Source organism: Camellia sinensis, chromosome 5, assembly GCF_055761805.1.
Source record: "Camellia sinensis isolate YWXY chromosome 5, ASM5576180v1, whole genome shotgun sequence".
NCBI classification, from domain to species: domain Eukaryota; kingdom Viridiplantae; phylum Streptophyta; class Magnoliopsida; order Ericales; family Theaceae; genus Camellia; species Camellia sinensis.
Window position 1 is genome coordinate 54,037,763 of NC_138965.1, and position 19,407 is coordinate 54,057,169.

A 19,407-nucleotide genomic window follows, 5' to 3' on the forward strand; every position below is an offset into this window, starting at 1 on the left:
AAAAAATTTATAAAATGAAGTTTATTTTTATTTTATTCTATTTTTTTTTGTCTTTACCAATTAAATTATGACATATATTTCTTATTATGAACTTAAAATATACAATTAATGACATAATAACTACAATATATATATATATATATATATATTCTAATAAAATGGTTAAAATTTAATTCAATATAATTTTTTTTATACTTTTAAAATAAATTTTATATTATTATTTAATTTTAAAATTATTTTTAATTATTTATTTAGACCGTGCATTGCCCGGATTGATATGCTAGTAAACTATAGGTCTTTTGGTAACATACTAAAAAAAGATAAAAGTCAATTTTTAATTTATATTAAATCACATTATCTTTCACATGAAATAATAAAAAAAATTTAAATAAATCAAAAAAAAATTACAAAACACCATGTAATCAAAGAGCTACAACAAACAGTCGCGTTGTACATGACCCATCCCTACGTGGCGTTTGTTTATGACCGTTTTGGCGAGAGAGTCAATGCGCTCACACGTGCACCACCTAACATTCTTCTGTTTTCATATCCCTCTATCTCAAGCCCTAAAACATCTGGTTCTCTTAGCTTCCAGATGGGTAATAATGCTTATGCATCCTCGTCTTCTTCCTCCAATTCAAACCTCACAATTCTAATTCTAGTCAGAGAAAACATATATTGGAGGATCAATTGCCTCTCTACTCACATATGCTCATACATTATAATATATATGCATATATATAGGGCAAAACAAAGACTTGTGGTGGACCAATGGATACTTCTTCTACTTCTTCTTCTACTCAGTCGCTCACATTCTACGATTTCCTTGATCGAATGAGGAACCCGGCTTCTCTCGATCTTGTTCGATCCATCAAAAGGTCTCTTTTTTACTTTGTGATTTCGTTGATTATGCTTTCTCTACCCTAGAAATCCTGTTTATTTCTTTTTTAAGATGACCCAGAAAAGAGAAATTATCTTTGTATAGTTGGCATAGATGATCAACCCACCAAAAGTAATCTCAATGAATCAAATTAGGATCAATTTACTTCTGTTTGTTTCATTTGAGCTTGTTGTGCAATGTTCCATAATTTTTGTTGAGCTTTCAGAACTCTGCTTATATTGTCAACTTAAAAGGATTATCATTATTTAGGCGCCATTTCCACCAACTCGGCAGTAGTTAAATCAACAGATTCCTTGTCTCTGAGCAATGCACGCACACACACACGCCAGGACGAAAGTATTGGGCCTATGTTTTGCTTATTACTAGTTTGTGTTTGGATTAGTCCACCCATGTGATAAAGTTGGGTCCCAAGGTTGGTTTATATGTGTATTTAGGTTAGGATACTAGATTCTGGAATCTACTAGGCTACTAGGCAACCTAATATGTAGAATTTTGTGACCTAATTGTATGAAACTAGGATTCTCATGGGTAGATTATTATAAATAGGCACGTGGACTATAGGATTTTCTGAGAGAAATTTGAGAGATTGAGGTGAGGGAAAAAATAGAGATGTAAGGGGTGAGAGGAAAAATACCGTGAGGGCACCGTGTAAGCAAGGGTTCAATTACACTTGAGCATGGCGTTCGGGTCGTGGTGTAAGTTTTGAGTGTTTTGGCCATCTCACATGTATTCTCTATTTTTGTCATAGTAGAAACTCTCTCTGCTGTGGATGTAGGTAATTTGCGCCAAACCATGTGAATCTGTGCGATTATTGTTTCTCTTTAGTGTGCATGGTGTGCTTCTGTTTGCATTGGTGGGATATGGTATGAATCCCAATAGTTTGCTCATGGAATTTGATTGGCACTATCTCCATTTATTCTCAAACCACATATAAATAAATGCTGAGATTATGATGGTGATATCTATAGCATTAATTCTTGTAATGGTGACATATATTCATGAAGGACTAGCTTTTTCATTTGCGAAAGAGTTGAGTTTTCTTTGTCTCTGGTATTGGTATTGCATAGTTATTGTCAATTATCCATGACCTTACTTTTCTAAGAAGTTTAGGTTTGCTTGAATACAGTTCTTTGCTCTTGAAAGCGGAGAAGATGAAAATTCCATGGAAAATGCAACTCATACACCATCTTGGGAACATGCATTTCAACTTTCAAGGAAACCATGTATGATAGTTTTGTGTTTTTTTTTTTAAAAAAAATGGGTACTCGAGTTGATTAAAGTTGTGAGTAACCTAGAATGGTTGCAAATGTTTCATCAACTGTAGACAGTTGAAAAGATCTTTTGAAAATGCTACCAACGAAACCCTTAATTTAAATTAATTGATGGAGGAAAAGTGTGGTTTGAAATATTCTTCAAAATTGGAAGAATCTGTGGGAGAGTAGTGAATAAAATGTTAGCTCTCAAGTCAGTGAAAAAACCAAAGAGGGGGAGGGGCGAGGGGGAAAGAACACTCAGAACAGTGACTCTGTTTTTGAAAGAATAAATCATTCCAACAAAATTCCTATGAGGCTGTTTGAAAAACTAGAGAACCTGGTTTAGTAATTATTACTCCATCTGGTTTTAAAATTAAATGTCTTCCATTTCTTTCAACCGCACGACATGAGGAATAATGATAGACCCGTTTGGTAGAGTTGTGGGAAAGTGATTATAACTTATAGCCTAACAGCTTATAGCTTATAGCTGTGAACATAAGCTAATTTTTTACTTATAAATTAAGCTTCTCCTCCTCCACTCAAAGAATAAGTTGATTTTTAACTTACAAAAAGTTATAAGCTGTATTATTAAGCTGAACCAAACACATCAAAATAGCTTAAATTAAGCTAAAAATTGAAATAAGCTGGAAATAAGCCCTACCAAACAGGGCCGATGTCACTTTCCAGCATGTATGGCTCTATGCGAAAATGGTTATTATCATTTGTTATTTGAAGCCACCTTTATTTATATCATTTCTTTCTCAACACAATCATAAGACATGCACTCTCTTTCTATTTGGATGATTATTCCATTTCATGAACCTGGGTTTCTTTTCTTGTGGGTAGCTTGCTAATTCTTTCACCATTTGAACTTCTAATTCTAAATGCTGTAAGTAATTCCTCGCAGTTTTATCGTATCGTTTTCTTTTTACGCGGCAAATACTGAAAATGATGGCAAAAGGTTACAAGATTTTCTCTTGACAATGGAAGCTGCTATTAGGGATCATCCATTGTGGGCTGGTGCTTCAGAGGAAGAAATTGATTGCGCTATTGAGGTAACTGTTGTTCAGTACACACTTTCACTTACTTTCTTCCAATTAAGATTTGAATAATTTCCTGATTTGGTCGATATGGCTTGGGTGTTCTGGTTTTTTGTGCCCCTTGTCTTCACAAAATACATGAGTTATCACAAGGTTAATCCAACTTTTATTGTTAAAGGTTCAAGCCAATGTAAACTAAAGGAAAGTTTTCATTTTATCTCGGACTCTTGGTATTGTTTTGAAAATTTCCAAGGAGAATTTTCCAGGTCAAGACTCAAGAATGTCATGACTAAGATAAGGAGTTGATAGAGCTCAAGTTTTCTATTACCTAAGCTACTTGGGATGCAAATGATAAGGTTTTTTAGTACTTAAGGGAAAAATTATTTCTAAAGCATTTATCATTCTGGAAACCTGTCACCCTCACTCTAACCACAACGAAAAACAAAATACAAGGTTGGTAGTGGTCTTGAAGCTTTAGCTAGTGTAGTGTAGCCAAACTTGAACCTATTCCTAAGCAGTAAGCACAATTGAGGTTGTTGATTAGTTTAATGGACATTATTTTTGTGAAATACAATATTCCTATTTACCTATGCACTAAACACCATTCTCGAAGTGCTTTTGATTCTTTTCTTGAGCACTACTTTATTTGGGCAAGTTCTTAAGGGTTTATGTTTCTTCAAAATGCTTATGTTTGATCCTTTATTTCAGCATCAAGTGTTTTAACAATTTGATATGGCCTGAAAAGGTTATTAAAATAATCTTAATGGTTGAGATAATGAATATTATAGGAGGATTATGAATTTGATGGTTGAAGAAGAGAAAGAAAGATAGAAAAATTGGAAAAGTCTAGGTAGTTGGGCTTGGGATTGTAAGAACTCACGCCCAAAAAAGAAAAACTTCTCGTCTGGGTATAACTGGCTTCAATTCAAAATAGTTTGTTGTTATTGATTCTCTTGTAAGTCTTTTTTTTTTCAAAAGTTAATTGATGATTCAAATGTTTAATCTTTTGACTCTCATAAGATGATTTGGAAGGCTCATAAGTTGATTTGGAAATGTAGTTGTGCCACTTAAAGAAGGTTTTTCTGAGGAACTTGGTTCATAAAAAACTCAATACTAATTATCTGTTTCAGATAGGGAGACCTAATCGGTGTGTTATGTATAGGATGTATAAGGAGAGTTGTGGTCATTCATTTTTGCATTATCTTATAGCTTTGGCTTTATAGTGGAGACTGATGTGATTAGTGTATTTGGATTGGGTTCAACCTTCCTCTTGTGTTCAAATATTAGAAATTGAGTTTTAAGAATTTGGCCATAATAGCAAAACCTAGATTTTTTTGGATTCACAAAGCGAACATTCTCGACCTAGCTCAAAGCCCCATATCATACCTCTTTCCGTTGATTGGCTGATTATTTAACTCAAGGCTTCCATCACTACAACAAACAAAGGGGTTTTGATGCGAAACATGTAGATGCAAGGTACTTGGATCGATGAGTGGCAAGACAGTAAATTGGGATTAGGCGTAACATTGTTAGTTTTGATCTAACAAATTTTGATTGACTGATTCCTATTTTTCTAGTGTGACTGATAGCGTGACAAGGGGAACACTTTGATTTGCATGCGTAAGATATTTTTGGTTAAAAGGAATCAATTGTGCATTCCAAAATCCAATATTCACTTAAAAATTATTAAGGAGTTGCATAATTAGCTCATGTGGGAAAGGAAAAGACCTTTATGCTAGTGATGCTTCTTACTTTTGGCCTTCTTTGTGTCGAGAAGTACCTACAAGTAAGTTTATGAAAGGGTTCCGTATTTGTCAAGTTTCGAAGGGCGTGACAACGAATACAGGGTTTAATATGCCATCCTCACCTGTACCTATTTAACCATGGCTTGATTTAAGCATATATTTTGTGTTAGGAACTTAGGGCTACCTCATACACATCTAGGTCATTTTTTTTTTGTTAGTAGATTGCATATGAAAAATGACTTATTTTATCACTTTGAAGAAGACTAAGGATGCCGTGAATATAGAGCACCATTACATTTTTGAGAGGTCTACCACCTACATAGTTTGCTAATCTCCCTTGTGTCTAACAGAGAAAAACGGTTCCTCAGCCATTTTTACTGATGCTTGTGGTAGTTGGCTAGCACCAAGTTGGACTTCAATAGCACGTATTGCCCTTAGAAGGATGGGCAAACTAAGGTTGAAATGCGAGAATTTTTTATGATAAGTTTGATGGGTAAACTAGGCTTGAATTTTTGATACCCATCCTGCATAACCATGCATACTTCTCAAGTCCACCATAAAAAAAATGTTCAGAAAGTTTATACATTATCTGGCTAATCTTCTAAGGCTTACAAACTAATTCTTCACAAAAGAATGTACACTTAAATCACTTTATGAAATAATATTTAGGGACCACTCATTAACGGCTCCAAATCCCATAGTAGTACATAGGGTGGAAACCCCACAAGGGTAGGTACAATTCCACGCCACACCCATCTACATTTGCAAAAATAAAGGCATCACGAGCCAAAACTTCTTGAGTCACATAGCCCATCAATGTTGATTTTGACATGATAATTGGCCGTGAGACGTTTCTGGCTAATTTTGTGTTTGGGCTTCATGCGAGTAGGTCTTACACGTCGCCTCTATATTTTTGCTCCTTTGAGCTGGCTAAAATCTTTGAATATCTTAGCCAAAATTCTCACCCCCTTCCTGGGTCTCCATGTTTTTATTTAATTTTTGTTTTAATTATACTGTACGTAAATGAACATTAATTATGTTGTTTATGGTTAGCTTGGTTCATAAAATGAATGTGCCTGCCAGCCTAGCTAGTAAAGTTTCTTGATAATCATAGATCCATGACATAGACATGATTGAATCCTGCCTTCACTATGTTGGTGTGGTCAATGTGTAGGGTAGGTTACCTCGTGTTCTGTTACCCATCAGCATTAGACCTAGAAAAAGAGGAAAGTAAATAAGAAACTTATCTTGTAAAATAGGCTCATATAATGTTTCCAAAACCTAGCCTGAAAGAAAATTTATTGCAGGCTGCTGCTGTTCAATAATGGACATCCAAAATTTCTTCAATTGAGGCTGGTCCATGCTGACCCAAGTCAGGGTGCTTATAAATACACCCAAAAGTTCTCTTCACGCCCAAAATTTCTCTCAATAATTTTGATTCATAAACTTATCATTACAACGTCAAAACCCTAGATCAAAACCCTAATCTAATTAGGAAACTTTTCCTAATATTATTTTGGGAAACAAAATCAAATTGCATGCTAAATATTATGTAATTAGACCCAACTAAATAATAATAATAATAGCTACCAATTATATGTATGGGGACCAAAAAGCCTTCAGGTTCACCTTAGGCTTCCAAGCTCGATAATTGGCCTCTAGCCAATCTATGGCTGTGCACCAACATGTCCTTTGTGTTTTGCAGGGTTTGGAGAAATATGTCATGACAAAGTTGTTCTCTCGGACATTTACATCCCCCGAGGATGCCAAGATTGACCAGGAAATTTCAGAGAAAATATGCTTGTTGCAATACTTTTTGAGGCCTGAGCATTTGGATATTCCAGAAGTTTTTCATAATGCAGCTTCATGGCTGGTACTTTCGCTGCCTTTTTTTTATTGCGTTCAGTTTGCTGTACTGATAGTAATGCTATGTTCTTGAAATTTGTAAATTTAGTTCTGCTTTAACCATAATGCCACTATACTTGGTATTTATACGAGCACTCTTTATTTTATAGCTTTAGACCTTAGAAATTTTATTTTTAGTGCTTTTTTGGCATGTTGAGAAAAAGTCAAAAAGTTACTCAAAAAGTAAAAAAGTTATCACTATTCACAAATTAAAAATATAAAAAATTAATTTCCACAATATTAGTACAATCCAAAAAACTACACAGTGATGGTACTAAAGTGATGGGAAATTTAAGCAGTGATGGTACCAAAAAAAAATTAGATATATATATTCATTAAGTTGGAGGGTATTGTTGGGCTAGCGGGGGCCCACCACAGATCCCGTTTCGATAATCCGAATCATTCAATGTATAGAACTTGTTGAGTATTATATGCCTAAAAAAAAATCACATTGATCGGATATGAATAGCTATGTGATCAAATCAGATTTTTTCCAGCCGTTTATTTTTCACCGTCCATTTTTCTCATACAAAATTGTTTTGATCACGTAGCTATCGATATCCGATCGAATTGATTTTTTACAGGCATATAGTACTCAACGAGTTCTACACATTAAACGGTTTGGATTATCGAAACGGGACCTGTGGTGGGCCCCACGGGCCTAACAGTACCCGTGAAGCCTCATGCTATATAAGCATATGGTTCAGATTCTTCTCACCATTTCATCCATTCCATACGGTCCTTTAGCAGCACTGTCATTGATGAGTGTAGAATGTAGGGGTAAAAATGTAATTTTTCTATTTTATACAATATTTTAATACATATTTTTTTGTAAAAAGACAAAAAGTTATCTCAAACAATCATCTTTTTTTTCCTCTATTTTTTAGTTCAAAAAGTCAAAGAGTGCACTTATTTAGGACACCCCAAACAACCCTTAATGTGCAATTAAATTATTTTTTTGTTACTTTTTAAGTCTGGTCTGCTCAGATTTTATTTGGATGAACTTTCAGTCAACATAAACAAGCAGTTGGCTTTGATTACTAATCACACTTGTGTTCCTTCAATCATTTTGTTAGATGCTTCTATAATCAATGGAAAAGATAAGTCAGAATGTTGTTGCTGGATTAACTGCATGTGCTAGGACATGAGACTTATCATGACGTAATGAATTTATAAAATCTTGAAGACAAATGTTCAATATTTTTATGTCTTGCTTCTTTCAGCATCTACTGTTGGTCTGTGATTATTTTTCTCATAAATTCTTCTGGATGATGATCAAATTTGGGGAATAAAGTTTTTTTTGAAAGCTATCTATAATATCTAAGTAGTATTTCTTTCAATAGGCCTCTGCTATGCCTGGAAGGCCTTCTTGACAAAGGATTTTAAGTATGGATAATTTTATTTGTTGGTAATCTTTGGAATACCTAATGAAGCAAGTTGTTATCTGGGCTTGGATTATTTTTATTATTTTTTTTAAAAAAATAATTAAATTAACAAGTGAACTCAAAGCAACTCACGTGTTTCTCAACTATGATGGTTGGCTATGCAAACCTTTTACCTCTTTTAGCAACTTAAAGGATTCCTGTTCACGATGTTTGACAGATGGTTCTTTGTTAATGACGTACCTAATGGAATTCTCTGACTGAGATGTGGAGGGGCTACATTAAACCTAGGTTAAGTCTTGCAACCTTCATATATTTATCTAATTGTTGGAAATCAGAATGAGGCAGGTCTGGGGTTACCATGTCTTGGGAAGTTGGGACATGAAAATTCCTAATTAACATGAACGTAAGGATTGGTTTGGCAATTAGCTAATATAGCCAAAAGGCCAAAAAGTAACTATCAAAAAGTCAACTCTTCTCTACTTTTTTGCATGTCTTTTCATAAAAAGCCAACTAAAATAGCTAGTTCCCAAAACAACCCTCAATATGTAGGGCAGCTTGGGGCAAGACAAGTAGGGTGGCGTGGGTTGATATCAAGTTGGAGAGAGAAGGGAGCAGGGCGGAAATGTATCACAATAGTTTAGGCTACCTATAAGGACTGGAAAAAAAAATGGACTTTTAATTAATATAGTTGAGCCCTATTTAAGTTTAATTATTTATAATTAAGTTCACAAATTTCTCTATTCATTTCAATTTAGACCTCCATCGGTTAATTTTCGGCTCCACCATTTGTCTCAGTTTGTGTGCATTGGTTCTCAAGCTGACATGGGACCCGAGGAACAAACCCTCTGGGCCTATTGTACGATGTTAATGTCATCATAGGGTCAATCCTCTTAGATTATAATCTAAAGGCTTGTTGAGAGAAAGTAGTGCAATGACCACCTCGCTTTGCGTGCACCAGAGGCCCAGCAAGCACAAGATTTAGATGTTAATATGTTAACACAGAGTTATTTAATAATTTGAAGAGATTCTAGTGAATTGGGAATTCTGGTGCACAGTTTGTCACGTAACGTGTGCATGCGGGTCTGGTTTGGTTTGAGATTAAGGAGATGGAAACTTTGTGCCCAATAATTATTAATTTTGTTATTTATGTGTATTATTTATTTTAATTATCCCTGTAAATTTCATGGAATTCATGTACAGAAGGTGCGCATTTTTTGTGTTTGAATCTATTCAAATTTGACCTAGGGTTTTGGGAGAAGCCCAAAACCCTCAACTAAAGCGAAGTTTATAGAACTGGGGATCCAAGAGGCCTAGAGGGCTGAACCCCCTTGTCCTACTCCCTTTGGTCATCTTTTGCCCAAAATGGGCCATGCACTTTACTTACACAATCACCTACCAATTTACACAATTACCATTTGGGCAATAACCACTCTAATAAGTGTGCTAAGAATGCTTTGACCTATATAATCCTATTATATGTGTATAATTTTATAGAATTCAAAATAAAAGGCCTAGATGCATTAATATGGGTACGGGGACTCGTTATGGACAAACATATTATATATTATATAATATTCTTAGATAAGATGTTATAAATTATGTAGAAATGTACTTGAAATTGAATTAGACTTTAGAAAAGATTCACATTTTTTTTTTCTCTCATCTATGTTGGAGGTTATAAATGTTTATTTTTTTAGCAAATTGTGAGTTCCTTATTCTTCAAACATCGTAAAAAGTTAAAAGAGGATCCACGTGTCTCAATTGGGGGTACAATTGTTGGACACATATTCCACACCCTAATCCTTATCATGCCTGATGGGCACAAATACTTTCGGGAAATAGAAGAGAACATGTATCAATTTGGGTTTCATTTCTTGATTTTTTGTGGGTTTGATTTGTTTGTAGAGGGATCAAAGTAGAATTCAAAAGAAACAATAGGACCACCAGTATAATAAATAAATTACACCGCTCTTCTCTATAGTTTCATTTGAATTGCACTTTGGTCTTTTTAGTTTTTCCGTTCAAAATGTTAACAGTGCATGATTGAGAGACAATATTGCAACTAAATTGGCAGTTATGGAGTTCAAATCATTCAAATTGAAACTATAGGGACTAAAGTAAATTTTGCTTAAATTACAAAGACTAATGGTATAATTTACCGAAAAAGTATACCAAACCCAACTTAACTAAAGTTGGCCTTAAGAGCATATTTTCAACTTTTTGAACTGAAATGAAAATAACCTAAAAATTTGAAGTTTTACCAAACACCCAAGTTTTTCAAAGCACTTAAGCATGGGATTTCAAATTTTAAGCTAAAGAAGTAGTAAAAAATTTTCTCCAAACAGGGTTACATCTTTTTTGTAATTTTCAGTGCAAAGTTCTTATTTTTGTTTGTTAAATTATGAGTTTTATATGCTTTGGGAAGTAATTCCGTTATTTTTGCTATTCCTACCCTAACCCTTCCTTCGTTTTCTCCCCCTAAACAGCTTGCAGAGAAAGAATTGCAGAAAATCAATGCTTTCAAAGCTCCTCGTGAGAAACTTCTGTGTATTCTGAATTGTTGCAGAGTCATCAATAATTTGCTGCTCAATGCATCAGTGTCAGAAAATCGTGTACCTGGGGCTGATGATTTTCTTCCTGTACTTATATATATTACGATCAAGGCAAGCCCTCATTGGTAATAAGCCACTCTTCCAATCATCATATTATTGATCTGATCATGTTTTCTTTTGAGCAAATGGGTCGTGAGGTGGATGAGGGGATTTCTTACTGTTTTCACTATAATAAGCAATTAAGCTTGGGAGTGTTCTTGATCATGATATTTAATAATGATTGTTCCGTACGCATATTTGACAGAACAAAATGCATTTATGATATGAATTTAGTCAACTGCTAAGATTGATTATGAGCTTCTTAATCTTGTTGACTACACACGTTCTTTTTATTTCATGCAAACTTCCGCTTTCGTGAAATAGCTGTCTCTGCCTGGTGCCTTGTCGTGGTCAATGTCTTTTTGTGTTGTTTTGGGTCAGCAACTAAGAAATTTTTTAATAATGAAAAAGAAGTACAAGAAGTGTACAGAAGAGGACAAGCAGTCCACCCAGAAATGAAAATAAAGTAAAAGAAGGGAAATATCATACACCATTCTCAATCAACACTAATAAAAAAACAAAGGAATTCCTTTAAAAGCCAGTGACTCAGAAGCCCTAAAGGAAGCCAAATATACTTTATCCTATACACTGACAAAGTCTTCCGTCTCCTAAAAAATCGTCACTTTCTTCTCCAGTCTTGTCTTGGCCAATGTTTGTTAAGTTATCTTGAACTTTTCCAAAACCCTCATTTGAGCATTGTTGCATATATTTTAATTTTTATCAAGAAACATGAAATTTGGTTTGGTATGCCAAAGTTTGGGCTGCAATAAAATCAAAATAACTGTGCCAAGTTTGGTTTGTTATTCCAAGGTGCTTGGGCAGAACCCTGAAATTACTTGCAAAAGAGTACTGGTTTGACATGTGTTTAGGTTTTTTCCCCTTTATTTGCAGTGGGTAAGAATTAAAACTCAAAACTCAAGCACACACAATCATCATACTTCACTCTCACTAACTGAGGAAAAATTTTCTTGTAGTGGTGGAAGATTTCAACGGGCAGTTATCGTAATAGTAATGTATTTACACGTAGAGGAGCCCTCAGTGCCTATAATTATTGACTACATCATACAAACAACATCGCAGGGAAAATTTTAAAAATTGTGGGGAAACTAGATGCAATGTTAACATGGTTATGTGGCAAGATTCTAGTGTAGAACTTGACAGGTAGTTTGGTTTGCCTGTCATTTTGTTTTCCTTTTATTTATTCTATATATGTATATGTTAAGAAGCATGAACACGGATACGTGACACGACACGGACACGCCGACATTGAAATTTTCAAAAAATGCAGGATACGATACATGGGAGAATACTCACAAAATGTATAATTATATATATTTATTGTATGTTATAGGTAAGGATAAACAATAATTAGATGTCATGTATATGAATATTTGATTCAAAGATAATAATAAAGTGCAATGTAACACTAATTTCTAATGTCTAAAAGAGGATAATAGGTATAAATTTATATTATTTTTGTTTTATAATTGAATTTCAAGTTGTTTTATTCAAACTTGTAATGTATTTCAGGTGTGTCTAAGTAATAGACATGTGTGTTCCCCAAGTTTGTGAAGAGTATTCAAGTTTAGTAAATTTCAAACTATAGTAGACATGTCTAGACATGTGTCGAGAAGTGTCTGAGAGTGTTGTGTCAGTGTCCGACGTGGCACACTACCTTCCTAGAAGTGTCAGTGTTTCTTAGTGTATATGTGTGTATATATATATATATATTCCTTTAGTATCCATGGTAGGAGTGTTTGGTAATGTTACTTTGGGGTTAGAGTTGGCTTAATTCGTGGGCTTGTTAATTTGAATTTTATATGTAAGTGATGATGTAGTGACATTGTTTGCTTACTGAATGAAGAGATGCTTTAAAGTAAACTATTAGTAGCATGTGATGCATTTTTTTTTTTACTTTGGTGCAAGTGCCTAAGAACATAGATGCTTCTCTTCGATTTTTCTCACTCTTCTTCAACCTTTTGCTTCTTAATTTCCTTCACCCTATTGTTATCCAAATGATGAAATTAGTCCAAAACTAATTTTTCTAGCCTCATCAAGCTACTAAGGAGCTTTGGTGCTTAAAGTGAGACACTGTAATTCACGGATGTTGTTGGCACTTGTGGGGTTTTTATTTTCGGTAAGTAAGAAATTTTATAAATGAAGAGGAAAAAGTACAAAATATAAGGGGGCATTCACCAGGTCAAAGCCAAGGATGGAGGCCATCCAAGGACAAGAAACACAAGTCAAAGACTACAACACAATCTGTCTGAACAAAAAACAAAGATGAAGTTAGAGCAAAGATTATCTACTAATGTTGATTTGTTACAAAAAATAGAAGCTGGGAGTTTTCATTAATGCTGAATCCACCCATTTGGCTGGGATCTTGGATTCCTTTAGGAAGGCACAAGCGAGAACAAATGCTAATCATGATTTCTTCTGTAACTGACTTCGCACATTTCTAAACTATTATGATAGGGTTTGGAATTCCTCTCCTTCCAAACTACATACTATGCGACTGCTAGAAGGCAATGGCACAGCATCTTACCCAAAGTCTTACCTCTAAAACTGACTGGACTTTTTCAATCAGTTCAGTTCATCGCCTGCTAGGCCATTGGACATTACACTTATGGCATAACTGGTTCCACATGCCCCCAACAAAGGAGCATTCAAAAAAGAGATGGTCACGGTCTTCCACATTACCCCTACAGAACACACAGCTTATGGAAGAATCTTCTGATAAGCTAACATTTTGTCCCGAGTATAAAGCCTCATTTGGATAGCAAGCCATGGGATAAAAGCATGGCATGGTACATGTTAAGGGAGCCAAACTTGCGTATGTCATAAGACCACCTGCTTCTCACATTGTAGCAGCCGCCATACACTGTTAATGAGACGCTTGCTGTCCTTAGTCCATAAGATAGCATCTCTTCTATCAGCCTGAGAGGAAAAAACCTTCAACACAATGAGCTCTGTAGAATTTGTACAAGGCCACTTCCTGCAGACCTCACCAATGACCACAACCACTGTCGTGTTCCTCCCAAGACCTGAGTCATAGATAGCTCTCTCCACTTTGCTTAGGGCCATTAGGAAGCCAGTAATCAAACCATAGGGAGGTACTCTTCCCATCCTCAACAAAGTGCTTGATGTAGGGTCTAACAAGTTCTCGCAGCTTTAAGAGCTTTCTCCATGCCCATGAACAATCCGTAGGAACGTTTACTTCCCACATAGTGCACCTTTTCAACAGATTGCAAGGAAGCCATTTTACCCCAAGAGAGTTCCTCCAAAGAGAGTTTCCCTCATCACAAATTAGGAATCAAAGATGTTTAACAACAGCAGCCTTGTTCCAGTTGCATAAGTCCGTAAAACTTGTTATTGCGTTATTCGTTCTTTGGCTGTTTATAATTTATTGGTCCAAAAGACAGGTAATTGTTTGTGTGATCGAGTTATTTGCCTTGACCATCAAAGACACCGGTAGTTAATTGTTTGATTGATAGTGGAGTTATTTTCGTTGACCATCAAAGACACCCACAAACACTAGTTGCATCCCTCTGTTGCAATTTTTGGGAATGTACTACTCTGTAAACATCCCTCACGCACCCACGGAAACACATTTGTGGATTCTGTTTGTGCGGCCTTTTGGTCTTGAAGTTGAATTGTTGTAACTATTGCAGACTTAATAAAATAAGATGAATGAAAAGAGAAAAATTACAAATTATTTAAAATATAATTAAAATATGTAGTTACTAAATTATTTGTTGGGTGGCAAATGTAGCCATAGTCGCCGTGTTAAGTCACATTGCTTTTTTTTTATTTTATTAAAATAATTAAATTTTATTAAAAAATGGTTTCAAGGGGATGCCACCCTTATACAAGGCAAGAATACTAAACAAAACAAGTCAACTATAGCTATACCAAAAGAGTACAACAGCTAGTATTTATGTCCTTGAAAAGGACAGCTGCCGGTGCCACATTCTGACTGCGATACATGCGGCAGGATGCTGGCATACCAGGCCAACAACCTCTATACCTAAAATCTTTGTTATCAAAATTTTACGATTCGTGATTTATGCAAAATCGATACAAATCTATAGTGGATCACATGACTGACTATTGATTCACAATTCGATTCACTTTTTATGATTCATGTAATTGTTGAAATTATCATGTTCGACATATTTTGATTCTATTTTCTGCCCCTTTTTAGTGGAAATGACATAATACAATTTCTAATAGTGTTTAGTATGAAAATAACCAAAATATATATATATATATATACATGATATTTTGTTATTTTGGTGATCAATGAGTTTTTAATAGGATTCAATCAAATTCAGTCAGACCTAACATATTTTTAACTTTTTCTTTTCATGTGTTTTCTTAAAAAAATCATAATATTTCTTCTAAAGATGTTTAAGGTTAAAAGAACTTGCACCATGAATTATCTACTATTATTTTATTGAAGTACATATAGTTCAATATTGCATGGGTGAGGTGACAATTAAATCTAGGGGTGTTCAAATTACTAAGTGAACTCAAGAACCGAACCAAACAGACCTCTTTGCGTTGGTTTGGTTCCGGGTCTTTAAATGATCAAATTGGTTTTTGAGTGCATTGGTTTGGTTCCAGGTCTTCAAATCATCAAACTGATAACCAACCTAAGAACCAAACCTATTTGTATATATGTATATATATTTAAAATTTTATTTTTATTAACATGTCTTCATCTTATTGCTATATTACAATGGTTTTGATTACACATTATAATTTTCCATATACAAAAATTATTAGGTAAAGGAAGGAAGTATTAGAAACTTGAGTCTAATTTTGTAATTGATTTAATTTGTATTGGTTGTATGAATGGACTTAATTTGTATTGATGACATTTAAGCTTGAGTGAGATTTAATTTGTATTGGCTTGCATTAAACAATATTTTGCTCTTTGTTTGTGTTATGTTTAAATGTTAAGGGCTTGTTTATTTTAATTATTTATTATTAACTGATTTGCTTATTTTTACTATAGTGGAATTGTGGTTCTAACCTGAGCTATATTGGGTTCGGTTGGATTGGTTTTAGTGCATGATTGATTTGGTTCTAGGTCTGAAAACTTGGAATTGATCGTGATTGGGTTGGTTCCAAATTTAGTGCCAAACTGAATCAAACGACCCATGAACATCTCTACTTAAACCTAATGGTTCCACAAGTTCTTTTCTTTACTTTACTTTTTTTATTTTTTTTATTTTTTTTAAAGAAAAAAACTTTTTGGAACAATATGCATATATACCTTTAAAAATGTTTTAGGTTTTAAAATAAAGAATTCAATTTAATTCTTTCTTATTTTTGGGTCATTGTTACTTAGAAAGGTATGCATGCTTATTCTCCAAATATCAACATTGTTGTTAAGTTATTGTTAGAAATTGAGAGTTTGTCGTTATTTATTTTCTTTATTAAGAATGGTTGATAAGAAATATCTAAAAAAGGAAAAAAGTAATATGGTGATCTTACATGGGACCCATGCTGACTTCTTACCAATTAGACCATGTGATCGTCATTCAAAACAATATTTTTATTGATTTAAGTTTAAATATTTCATATGTTTGTAATATATTTCTAAGTAATTTAGAAAAAGTGATCGAATCTTTACGATTCATGATTCGATTCGATTCATGATTCAATATAAAGCCATTTTCATTCACGATTCGAATTCTGATTTGACAACTACGCCTAAAATTAATAGATCATCCTACCACAACCCTCTGAAAGAAACCAGCTAGAGAGCCATTAATCAAAACAAGCTGGAGAGGCATCAGTCACATTATTATTGCATACTTATTGTTAGCAATAACCAACTTTGTGTCCTCCTTGGGAAAGTAGAAAATGTTTTATAAAGTGCAGTGTGTTCAATTCATTTAAGTTTGCTATATGTTGGGATAAAACTTAGTTGTTTCCAAGTTACTTGTTAAAGATAGTGGCTGATCTTTTCAGAAATGCAAATAAATAACTTATTGACCTTATTGTTTACAGGCTAATCCTCCTCAGTTGCATTCAAACCTCAAGTTCATCCAATTGTACCGGAGGCAGGCAAAACTTGTCTCGGAAGCAGCTTATTATTTCACAAACCTTGTCTCTGCCAAGTCATTTATTGTTGACCTAGATGCCAAGTCACTTTCCATCAATGAAACTGAATTCCAGGAGAGCATGCAAACTGCCAGATTGGCCATTACAGGGGCACAGATAAAATTCCCACTTGCATTACACAAAACAGAAGCTCTGCCAGTTCCTTCAACAAGAGGAAGAGGGCATAATGAAGTGACACAAAATGAACCCTCTCCCTTGTGCACATTGGATGAGGTAGTGGACTTGGTTGGTCAGTCAGATCTGGGGCCTTCTAAAGGAATGCAGGGTAGAGAAGCAAATATTAATGGTGAGTTTAAACTGCCAATGACTCCTGTTTCTCATTAAAATTGAAGTATTGTGTTGGTTGTTTGATTTTTTTTTCTGTATAACCATCATGTTTTTACATGCATTGGATAAGACCACTAAGAGCATGTTTGGTACGCAAGAATGGAATGACGTGGGAATGGAATGAGAGTGAAAATGAAATATAAGGTTGAATGGAATGGAATGTCCGTTCTCATTCCACTGTTAGGTTGCCAACATGGAATCACGTAAGAATGGAATGACAATTCACATTCTCATATTTCTGTCTATTAAACTAATGGAATTCTTTGAGTTCTTTATTTATTTATTTATTTATTTTTATAATCAAATTAGTGACAACCAATCTAAATATATATAGATTATGATAGTGTCAATAGTTGTGGAAGTGGCACTAGGATGGTAGTGGAGGTAGTAGGGCAGTGCCATGGTGGTGGGTGGTGGGTGGTGGTGGGTGTAGGTGGTAGTTTTAGTGGTGGTAGTAGGGTGGTAATTGTGGCGTTGGTAACGGTAGTAAGGTAGTGGTTGTGATTGTAGTGGCAGATGGTGGCGGCGAAGGTGGTGTTAGTAGTGGTAGTAGGATGGTGGTGGTAATGGTGATGGCAGCAGTGGCAGAAGGGGATGGGGTCAGTTGTGGCAGTGGTGGCAGAAGGGAATGGTGGTAAGGTCAGACCAACATACACTGTTCTAAGGTGATTGATTCCATGATGGAATGAAATACTTATTCCTTAGCTTGGAGAAAGGAATAGATATTTCCACTTACATCAGGCATACCAAACAAGGGAAAGAGGATGCAAAGTTGGAATAGGCATTTCATTCCAACCCATTATATTGTACCAAACATGCTCTAAATATATTTGTTCAATTAAACTCCTTAGGTTCCACTTTTTCCAACGTCTGCTGGAATGTGCAGCTATATTTCCCAATATTTCGATGTCAGTTGTGTTATTGTTTTGGAATAACTATATGGTTGTCATATGATACTAACATTACTATCTGAACTGCCTTGATGACATCAGGCGGATCATGTTATCCTTTTATGGAAGCCGAGGCTGGTGAATTGACCATAGGGGATGTGGAGAAATTGCTGAACTTGTACAAGGATGTGGTGAAAAAGTACACAAGCCTTTGCAGTGCTGTCAGACACTTGACTGTTTCCAAGATAGAGCCCTCTGTTCCTCATCTAAAAGGAACCAATGCCCAACCAACTCCACCAAACCAAGAAACAAATAAAGAAAGATAATAAAATACGAAAAATGAGCAACAACAAATTTGTAAGTACCCTATAGAATTGTAGTTTACATTAATTTCTATTATATTTAACTACTTAATTGGGTATGAAAGGAAATGTTGCCATTTGCACTTCGTGCTAATTATGTTTCTGAAATTTTGTTGATCAATAATAAATTAAGGGCATACTCGTGATACAATTCAGATTTTTTTCTTTTTCTTTTTATAATTTGTATGAGCTTATATACAATACAAAATATGTGCTGGATCACATTAATTTTGGTGGCGACAGAGAAGGGAGATTTGTTGATACAATAGAAATTATCTTGACATCTACACCCACCCTCGGAATGGATAGACATAAACAAGCTTTACATTTACAAGAAATACTGCATTAACACTGTTTGGTTAAGGGATTTGGGAAGAAATTTGAAAAGAGAAAGGAAAAAGGTGCGTAAAATTAGATAAAATGTAGGTATATTTTATTCACATTTCAACTATTTTTTTCTTTTTTTTTTCCAATTTCTTTTTTAAATATTCTAACCAAACACAACGTAAAAGAATCCCAAAAGTTATAGTCGAGCTAGACCCAAGCTTGGAGGTATTAGTTGTAGCTGCTTCATTTCTGCATGTCCTGCTGGACAACCTGCCCATTTTAGCCGCCTCATTGAACTGAGCTTCCTTAGATGCCTCTCTATACAGAGTTTAAACATCTCATGCGAATGAACTTTGCTGGGATTGCGTCATAGTAGTCAATTCCAGCACACCGAGTGTGCTGGCAGATGCCACATGTGTCACAAGCCAACATCTGCTCTCCATTGTCATCCTTAGGCCCGCATGTGCAATCTACCGTCCAGTTCTC

The 19,407-nt window shown here is 34.8% G+C and overlaps 1 protein-coding gene across 1 annotated transcript; it reads left to right on the plus strand.

Annotated features, from left to right (window-relative positions):
• Positions 1-502: 502 nt before the first annotated feature.
• Positions 503-18,745, plus strand: LOC114278738 (vacuolar protein sorting-associated protein 9A). The gene is made up of 6 exons (XM_028220849.2): positions 503-878; positions 3,062-3,209; positions 6,645-6,812; positions 10,716-10,892; positions 16,902-17,301; positions 18,335-18,745. The coding sequence occupies exons 1-6, from the start codon at positions 772-774 to the stop codon at positions 18,556-18,558; spliced, it is 1,224 nt and encodes a 407-aa protein (XP_028076650.2). The 5' UTR covers positions 503-771; the 3' UTR covers positions 18,559-18,745.
• Positions 18,746-19,407: the final 662 nt, after the last annotated feature.

Excerpts from the sequence above, each read along its gene's own strand:
- LOC114278738 (XM_028220849.2), top strand. The coding sequence starts at position 772 with ATGGATACTTCTTCTACTTCTTCTTCTACTCAGTCGCTCACATTCTAC. Across the intron at positions 879-3,061 it reads CTTGTTCGATCCATCAAAAG|TTTTATCGTATCGTTTTCTT; the intron begins GTCTCTTTTTTA and ends AATTCCTCGCAG. Across the intron at positions 3,210-6,644 it reads AAATTGATTGCGCTATTGAG|GGTTTGGAGAAATATGTCAT; the intron begins GTAACTGTTGTT and ends TGTGTTTTGCAG.